Source organism: Lactuca sativa, chromosome 7 (assembly GCF_002870075.4).
Source record: "Lactuca sativa cultivar Salinas chromosome 7, Lsat_Salinas_v11, whole genome shotgun sequence".
Taxonomy (NCBI): domain Eukaryota; kingdom Viridiplantae; phylum Streptophyta; class Magnoliopsida; order Asterales; family Asteraceae; genus Lactuca; species Lactuca sativa.
In genome coordinates this window covers 17,816,493-17,826,424 of record NC_056629.2, presented here as the reverse complement: position 1 = coordinate 17,826,424, position 9,932 = coordinate 17,816,493, and the positions used below count along the sequence as shown (strand labels likewise).

At 32.3% G+C, this 9,932-nt stretch overlaps 2 protein-coding genes across 3 annotated transcripts; both read right to left on the bottom strand.

Moving 5' to 3' along the window:
- On the bottom strand, positions 1-3,812 carry LOC111890930 (uncharacterized). 2 transcript variants are annotated; one of them, XM_023887005.3, is made up of 10 exons: positions 3,656-3,812; positions 3,041-3,400; positions 2,062-2,306; positions 1,886-1,970; positions 1,615-1,800; positions 1,207-1,374; positions 966-1,124; positions 724-895; positions 372-549; positions 1-281 (listed from the first exon to the last, which is right to left on the bottom strand). In XM_023887005.3, the coding sequence occupies exons 2-10, from the start codon at positions 3,368-3,370 to the stop codon at positions 167-169; spliced, it is 1,638 nt and encodes a 545-aa protein (XP_023742773.1). In that variant the 5' UTR covers positions 3,371-3,400; positions 3,656-3,812; the 3' UTR covers positions 1-166. The 2 variants fall into 2 exon arrangements, with proteins under 2 accessions (XP_023742773.1, XP_023742772.1); XM_023887004.3 differs by having other exon boundaries at positions 3,041-3,387.
- A 1,111-nt stretch (positions 3,813-4,923) lies between these two features.
- On the bottom strand, positions 4,924-9,624 carry LOC111890943 (uncharacterized). Its single transcript, XM_023887019.2, has 14 exons — positions 9,259-9,624; positions 8,417-8,587; positions 8,250-8,334; positions 8,062-8,164; positions 7,883-7,967; positions 7,333-7,808; positions 7,178-7,259; positions 6,924-7,100; positions 6,782-6,835; positions 6,606-6,698; positions 6,426-6,491; positions 6,284-6,330; positions 5,513-6,148; positions 4,924-5,430 (listed from the first exon to the last, which is right to left on the bottom strand). The coding sequence occupies exons 2-14, from the start codon at positions 8,531-8,533 to the stop codon at positions 5,082-5,084; spliced, it is 2,370 nt and encodes a 789-aa protein (XP_023742787.1). The 5' UTR covers positions 8,534-8,587; positions 9,259-9,624; the 3' UTR covers positions 4,924-5,081.
- Positions 9,625-9,932: the final 308 nt, after the last annotated feature.

Genomic DNA, 9,932 nt, shown 5'->3' with positions numbered 1-9,932 from the left:
TAGAATAAAGTAGATATTTAGTATTATACGTTTTAAACACAAATCTTGTAAATTTAGTCATATAGTTGAATGCAAAATCTTAGGCTACAAAAATCATCACATATACTTCTAGTCTTACCTAACAAAAAAACAAGTTAAGTAATAATAATAATCCAAGTACCAAGCATCACTGCATTTGCTGATGTGGCAGCTGTTGCTGTTCGTATATCTGCATGTAAGCCTCCGAAAGAGCCACCATTTGTGGAAGAGTTTCCGCCACATGAAGATCCTGCATCTCATACCTTTAAAAAACAAAAAAAACATAAATATTAATAAATCAAAATAAAAAGAAAAGAAACTCATAAATAAAATAAAATAAAAAGTCAATCTACCATAGCTCTTCGGACTTGCGTTGTACAAACACCCTATAAGCACCTTCACCCGGTTTCCCATCATGAACAATGTTTGCAATTAAATCATACTTTGACCGCAGTCTTTGACTTTCTTCCTCTTTCACAGCAGGTAAAGGTATATAATCCTTCAGCTCCAAATTCTTCACAGGGAAATTAACTGACAGTAGTACAATAGATATTGATATAAATAACCAAACTGAAATTTGCTATTATGACTAAAATATATATATATATATATATATATATATATATATATATATATATATATATATATATATATATATATATATATATATATATATATATATATATATATATATATATATCTCACCAAGTGTTGGGTTTTTCTCCACAAAGAAATTATTTTTTGTAAAGCGCCGCATGTGTAGGATAAGATACTGTGGAAGTCGCGTCACACGATATTTCATCCTGGCTATACGAGGTCGCACAACTTCCGTAACAGATTCCCCATCGAATTTCTTCAGTATATTAAAAAGTGGAACCTGAAAATTTTAATAACTCAAAAAAGTCAACAAAATGTACCGACCAATTTAAATTAAATAGACCATGAACCTGAGGAATAATGTTTTTTTCCATCACGTCTTTGAAAAGTGGAGGTGGGGGTAGATCGAGACCCAGCATTAAAAATGGCATTCTACTTTTCTCGGATACGATATTCATATTATTGCTTTCATCTTTGACATGGATTTCTTTCACGACTTCTAATTCACCCTAGGAAAATATATATATTGTTATTTGAATTATAAATAAATAAATGATGGAGTTTGAATTTTTGAGAACAAGTGTTTGTTACCTGAAAACATTGATGAATAATGCTTTTTTTGGTTTTTGGACTTTTAAGGTCTGTGTGAAGGGTATTGAGAAGCCATGACATGAATTCAACCGGATCGGATTGTGCCCCTATACGGAAACGTTTTTTACTCGCTTTCATAACCGCTTGCAAAAATTCATGAGGACTCACCTAAATAAATAAAAAAGTATTAATAAATAAAAAGAGTAAATTACACTTTTGGTCCCTGAGTATAGCTTACTTTGCAAACCTGGTCCTTATTTGAGGTTCTTGCAATGTTTTTGATCCGTATTCAAAGAGAAACCTTTTTGGGACCAAATTTTGCAAGAAAAACCTTTTTGGGACCAAAATTGAAAAAGCTATACTTATGGGACATAAATGGAAGTTATAAATCTGTGGATGTGTTTAAACCTGTCCTTTGAAGTTTCTTGCATGCCATATCTTCCTTGTTAGCTCACCAAAACGATGAACAAGAACAGATCTACTGTTGATGTAATTTTCAGGGATGAGGAAGAAGTTTCTTAAGGGTGTCACTCGCATTAAAGATTGAATTGTCACGTTTACAAAATCAGTCTCTTTAATATTATTAAGCCCAACCTAAATAAATAATCACAACATAAAATTAGAAGTTCAGAACTGCAATTTACCCTAGATAACAGTGGTGGTTATTCAGAATAATTACCATTCCAGGGAGATAATCAGATCCATCAAGCGCCCTTGACCATTGTCTGTTTCTATCAAGTTGCAAAACCTGATCTCTGCTAAACCTGTGACACCATAATCATTTCAAGATCATAATTCATAAGTATGTTGATTAAATGGAAATGAAATAATAATAAAATAATATATAAAATGAACCTGGGGTTGAGGACATGGCGAATATCATCAAGTGAAGGGTCATTGATTTCATAACCATCAGGCAAACAATAAACTTTTTCTGTTCTGAGATTAATGTAGACATGGTGACCTGCTTCAAGACTATGAGTATATGCATGTGACTTTTGCCCTCTTCCTTGGAAGTATTTACCACATACCAAACATGCGTACACATTTAAATTTGATAAAGACACTGAACAGAACTTTTCAAAGTCAAAATCCAAAACCTGCAAGATAACAACCAGGTGGATGATGATTAATGACATACTTATACTATCACAATCACAATCACATCATGTGTGTCTTGTCTATCAAATTGCATCAAATTGAATAGCTTAATCGTTGATAAGTGTTAAATTGATTAACATCCTTTGTGTCAGATTGTTTTTACTGAAACTTGAACGCTTGTATTGAGAAAAAACTATTGACAGTTTATCCAAAAATTGAGCCAGCTATAGTGCTTTTTGTGTACCTCAATGAAAAGATATCAATTTCAGTTTTTGTAGGAGACTTAGTCGCCTTCTAACACATAATCAATAGGACAGATTGTCTGTTCATTTCAATATATAAACATTCTGATTTCTGATGCAAATACATGACATGAATAGAGTTTTGATTCATAAACATTTTTAACCATATCTACCACTAAAGTACTCTCATGAGTCATGATACTGATGTCTACCCTGCATATATAATTTAACCATATCGAATTATTCATACCATTGCCTTGTATAGTTGTATAGACCTACAATTTGATAAATCTAAATGCCACAGAAGCAAAATGCTGCACATATGAAGAAGATAACTCTATTGATAAACCTAAATGCCGCAGATAACTTATTCCCAAACATTGGCTAGTCACAAAACCAAATACGAACCCCAAATCCTCCATAAAACTCTAATGGAGCACAAATTACCATGAGAAGGGACAAGCGGAAAGCGGAATAGATTAAGTAAATACCTGGCGATTAACGGTATCAAGGTAGGGACAGTCTCTACGGATTTCAATTGCCCTATTACGCCTCCCTATACCAAATCCATTATTATTCTCCTCTTCCTCGTCGTCTTCCTCCTCTTCCTCGTGGTTATTATGACCGTTTTCCTCAACTTTCTTATCATCACGCTCATCATCTTCGTCATCCTCGTCTTCGTATGTTGCAAGCGGAAGCAGAGCGTTATCAAATCCAAGTTGAGGTGGCGATGGAGAAGATACTTCGGTTAATTTCTGCTTCTTCAAGTGTTGTTCTTCACTGTCAGTAGTGTTCTCCAAATCCTGGCGCTTCGTTTTCATCACAAACGAATTTCAATCTGAAATTGCATTCTAATTGAATAACAAATGAGAACAACAAAGAGGGAAAAAAAGAATGATACAGATCACATTCACGGTATCAATTCCAAACAACCACAACACCAATTCACAGACTTATAGAATGCAGGAATAAAGAACAGATTTATACAGTTGAAGAACAGAATCGTATGGCAAACTGAAGAAAGAAGAATCGAGAAGAAAAACCCCTGTTGGGGTCGAAACTCGATATAGCAGAACAAAAAAAGGATGAACGAAAGCAAACGGAACCTGTTGGTCGAAGGTCCAAGCTCGCCGGTAGTTGTGTGTGTGGGCGCTGGAACACCCTCTTAATACCTTCTTCACGCTGGAAGCTTTCTCCTATAGATTCTAGGGCTTTGTTTCTTTTCGTTTTACCTGAGAGGTGTCTTTAGCTTCAATCTAGAAGCATCGTAACGAACCCTCAAATTATAAATAATGGCACTTTGGCCCTTACGATTTATGATATCAATTTTGCAATTAAATGTTAACGACCCTACAAATTAAATTAAATTAAATGTGGAATTTTAATTTAATAAAATGAAAAATACAATAAAATGACAAGTGAAAAATAAAAAATTTAAAAAAATCTAGAAAATGACATGTGTGTAAATGAAGGAGAAAAAAACATGTAGCAAAAAAACATTCATTTATTATAGTAGATTATAGTAGATTGGTTAATTAATATGTGATATTAACTTTAGTGGTTGTTAGTTTAATTATTATATTTCAGTTTCATTTAATAATTTTCTATGACGACCATTTAACAATTGTTTAACCATTATATTTCAACTTTATTTTTTTAGTTATATAAAATGCTAATGTTTTATTAGAATTCTTGTGGTGGCGTTTTCTTTATGAGTTGGTATAATATATTGAAGAGATATATAGTAAATGTTATGTTTTTTTTTCTTATTTAATAATAGACTACGGATTCGAACATTGTTAGACATGTAAATGGTGACGATAGTAACTGGAAATATTATTTTATTAGAGAAATTGAATTGATAAAAAAAAAAAATAGAAAACATCGTTATATTTTTAACAATAACAAGATTAACATTTGTTTGTATGAAAATATGTTTGAAAAATGAAAACATACTTGAGCACTAACCCATCATCAATTTTGTTTTATATTAAAGTCAAAATCTCTAACTAATGGTTTCCACTTGAACATTGCAAATTATTTGGTATTTATTCCAATAAAATTCTAATTAATTAGTTTGGTCATTAACTAATAATGATGGTTGTCTTCATAAAAGAAATAGTAAGATTTAACTTTGAAAAAGAAAATGTCAAACACAATGGATTTTTATCAAAAGAGTTTAAAAACTATGGCTTCATAATTTTTTTAAAGTAGTAGATGGCAATTTTGTCATTTTTATATAACAAACAACAAATTACAAATATAATCAATAAAAGCTACATTAATCATTTTACATAAATTACATTTCAATTCATTTGTTAGATTTTGAAACCAAACAAAAAAAAAATAGATTGCTATTTCTTGCGATTAACTCTTTTTAATATAAAATCCTACCTTAATTGATTTGTTTATTTAAAAATCTACCAATTATAGAAGTATTATCTACATCTACATACAAAACAAAATACTCATTGTTCTAATTGGATAGATTTTCTAAAGTATAATGTCCTAAAATCGTAATTCCTTAGTGATCTATACAGATGTTGTTGATAGAAGAAACTCAGGCTGCAATCTTTGCAGCAATACCCCACAAAATGGACAAAGTGGCTTCAACAATATTTCCCCATTTTGAAAAGTCAAACACCTTTTCTCAAAGTCAACGGTTGGAGGGTATCTGGTCAACTTAAAAAGACTCTCAGGGGCAAAATTTGATACCCATCTTTTACACGAAACACAAAACCATAATGGAGTTAAAGGGCACACAACCATGGAAACTGCACATCTTGCAAGTTTATGATTCTCAACTTTGCAAAATCCAACTTCTGTATCCTCAAATGGAACTGATGATGAACAGTAGCTACATTCCTCTTCTCCTACATATCTACAAAATGCAATAAAAGAAATTGTAAAATAGAATTTAAATTTATTTCTTTATATAAATCTATGACATTTTAGTATTATACCTTTTCTCAATCTTTTTAACTTTAGAAGCAAGGAGCTTGACATAATCTTTAACTACACGTTCATTATTAGCAACCCATGATTTCATCTGTGCCAATCCAACCGGATGTAAATTACCATTATACCCTTTAACTGTGGCTGAAAAGCTACAACCAACAAGTCTTTCTCGAAGTTCTTTTTCACTCATTTCAAGAATCTTTATCCAAAATTTCAAGTCTTGTTCACCATTGTTGTTATCTAACTCTGTTTCTCTTAAAAGCACATGTCTGTTCATAACATTGAGCAGATGCAACTGGCGTGAGGTTAAGTTTGAGAGATGTGTATTGACACGTGGCAAAATGATTTCAGGTGGGCCCCACTCAAATTTAAGATTTGAGATCAGCCATTTGACTAGTATTTGTTCTACATAGTTGGGTTGTGAATCTTTGAAAGCTGATAATGCTGCTATCATGTCCCATAAAACCAAAGGCTTGTGAAGATTTTCGTATTGATTTAAAGACCATAATATGTTTTGACCGAAGTTGACCAAATCCATATTGGGAAAACCAGGGAAATTTTCATCATCAGATTCTTCATCTTTTAAAATTCCAAGGTTTTGTCCACCAATCCAGAAGAACTCAACAGCAGCCTTCTGTGACCTGAGTAGGATATAAAATATTTCTTTTTTTGCAAGATTATCATAATAATGGATCTACTTTGTTTTTTTTTATATATATATAAAATACCTCATATCAAAAATGCAAACTTGAATGAAGAATATATTATATACTTACCTTGCTTCATACATTGGATTCAACAGATTCACATCAAAGCTTCGAACCTGAAATTTTTTGAGAAAATTTTCGTGTTGATTTTTACAAATTTATATTCTTTTTGAGATTCACATTTTAAGGAGAATGAATCATAATATCATACCACAGCAACCACAAGATTAGCAGGGGATACTGCTATGCCAAAACATGCATCAGACACATTAGGAACCTGTCAAAAGATTTAAGGTCTAGTCAATATATTTGACTAATAGTCAACTCAAAACCATTTCGTTTCTTTTTATATGATTTTGGGACAAAAAAAAAGTACTATAAATAATCATACATCTGTGAAGGTCTTAACACCAAGAATATTTGGAGGTAAAGAGACTCTATGGAGGGAATCTCCTTTTATGATCCAGCTATTCAAAGAATTATCCTGTGAAAAATAAGGAAAATAAAAAAGAATTTAACAATTAAATATCATATTTTATATAGTTTACTCATAATCCAATCAAGTACCTGGCTACAACTGTACAAGCAGTGTCCATCATAAGCCCAAGCCAAACCCGTAACCTGAAAAGAAAAATAAAAAATAAAAAATAAAATCATAATGTAATAATTATATTAAAAAAAAAAAAAAAGAGTTAAAAAGAATGCTTACAATTTGGTCATGGCCAGAAAGTGGAGCAATACCATCAAATTTGTGAATCAAAGTGTCATAAATCCATACTTGTAAAGATCCAGAACCCTTCCCAACAGCTAGGAGTATCTTTTGTGGAGAAGCTTCCGGAACAATTAGTGAAAGTACAGATGTGGGGCCCAATCCAACCTTTATAACCTACTTAATTTCAAAAATAAAATATTAAATGGTGCTCATAAAAGTCTATTATTATTATAGCTCAAAAAAATACCAACATCTTTCAACAATGAAAATGCAGCATCACCATCTTCAGTTGACTTCGCCAGGTCATCAGTATATCCCCGCCAAATTTTCACACTGAAATTTCAAAAAATAAATAAATAAATCTTGAATTTTTTTTTTTTAATATAAAAATAAAATGCCAACTCACCTCCCATCAGAAGATCCTGTAGATAAAAGAAGCTGAGAGTCAAACTTTGACCAACTGATTGCAGTAATCCAAGAATCATGTGCTTGGATTAATCCAATCAGCAAAGCGCCAGGTGGCTTGCTTCGTTGTGTGATGGAGTAGCATTGTGGTTCATGGACTCTCCAAAATGAGATATTTCCACTTTTACCCCCAATGGCAAGTATAGAGCATCCCTTTGATGAGGTGTCACCATGGAACATAGGAGACCATGAAACCACAAGAGATGAAAGCATTGCACTACGAGAAGCATACTGTTGTGCACTTATGGAAGGGCGTTTATGGTATTCTAGTAAATTTTGTCTTTTGTCTTTGATTCTGATTAATAGTTTAGATATTGGCATATCATCATTGTATTCTAAAAATGGAATATCAGAATCAGACTCACCATATCTGATTTTTTCAAAATAAGAATGTAACATTTCAGATACATCAAGAACCTACAAACAAAAACATGAAACTATTAAAAGTAATATAAATTTATAATAAGTTATTATAGGTAATAAGTGCATACCTCTACCCATTCTGAAGAAAATTCACGAAATGGGGAGTGGTAAACTTTGACTACACCTTCAGTTGTGCAAACAGCAAGCAAACACCTATCCACAAGTAAAAATTTGTAAAAGTTTTATTTAAAATAAATAAATAAATTAAGTCACCTTTTATGTAGTGATTATGGATCAAAATTCATACCCAGAATTTGGAGCTAATCCAAGTGGAGACCAAGATATTGATCTTACACAAGGGCGAATGTCACGAGACAAACAAATAGGCAACATACAACCAGAGAGCAAATCTGTGAAAGTTAAAAAGATTATGATCAAAGTAATAATTATAGTTAATAATTAATAAATAAAACATAATGAACAAATCACAAGCACCTTTTCTTTCTATAACACCAAATGAAAAAGGTTTGCTGGTGGGGATTGTGATTAAACCTTTAGGTCCAGATGGCATAGCAGGATTCTAAAAATGATAAAAGATTTGTAAAGTAAGATTATAAGGTGTTAAATTATGATGAAAATGTCATGTTAATGAAGAAATTTACCAAGATAGTGACTAAGTGTCCAGAGGCAACTGCAACTAAGTTTTCATTTGACCATGAAATTGCATTTGGGTATGTAGGTGAAGCTACAAGTGCCACTGCCTGAAACCTTGAAGCCATTACTGATTTGCAGCTAAAAGTAGAAACTTGGTCCTTGAATCTTGATATAAAACCCTGAACAAAAGAAAGAGAATCAATGTCAAAATCGATTAAAACAGTTAAGTAAAGATTGCTAAGTTTTACATCAATAATGGTAAATTTGAGTAAAAGTGAATTCCCAAAATGATGCAAAAGGTTTTAACTTTTGACTCTCAAAACAAACAGAAAACTCGCATATGCATCTTTGGCCAATTTTTAAACCCCATAGCTCATCGGTTTTGTATTAATAGGGATAAAGCGCTACAGTTCTACAAGTATATGAATGATAAAAATATTGAAACTTGATGGGTTTTTGTTTCGCATTGAGTTAGGTTAGGTGACTGGCTATAAGTGGATTTCATGCTTCAAAGGTGTAATATGGCAAACAAAACACAAGTGGATAAGCCTGCTAAAGAGTCTACAAGTGGGTTCAGCTTGACAAATTATACAGAGCTCTGAATGTAATGCACAATTTGTCTATGAAAGGCTGTAAAAATAAAATCGAGTTTTGACATGAAAATAAAATCGGGTTGATTAGGTGACTTTAGACCTCAGAGAATTCAATGCGTGCAATGACTAATCCAAGTTATTACAACAACAACAAACTTATGCAGGAATTTCCGTAGAATAAGAAGAAAGAAGAAGAGGAAGAAACAGTAGCAAGAATGAGAAGAAGCAAACAAGTATCGGGTGATCGATATACTTACTTGCAGGTGTTTAGATTTGAAGAAGAAGAACCAGAAGCAACTGCTAAAACGAGAAGAAGCAGCAACAACGAAACCCAAAATTAGGTTTGCCAGTTCCGGAGGTTAACGATGGTGGTGATGGTCAATGCTGTTCGTGAAATCAGATGGATGCCATGCGTAATGCACATGGTATTAAGCTAGTATTCAGGGGAAGAATCGCGACGGTGAACAAATTCGCCGGGGGAAAGAGGCGGCGACGGAGGACAAATGCGACGGCGCCGATGGGGGTGGAGGGAACAGAGTCGATTGTACCGCTTGTTTGATTCGTTGCTCGGAAAGGGTTTTAGTTTTTTTGTTTTTTTTTTAGGGGATAAAATGTAAAATTGTATATTTTGTAAAATAAATGTTGTGTAGATGGAAAAGTCGTAGTATATTTTTATTTTGGCGAAACTTATTTAAAAAGTTAATTTTTGATTTATAACTTATTATTTATAATTTATTAACTTATAACGGTGTCAAAATAAAATTTTTAAAAAAGTCAAAAAAGTTTATTTGATGTCAAAACGCTATAAGTATAAAATTACCGAAAAAGACTTCCTCGATAATTGAAGCACAAAACACACAAATAAAAAAAAATCGACAACGACACAAAATTCAGCTCATTTTTTTGAGTTCCGATTCCAATTAGTATCAAT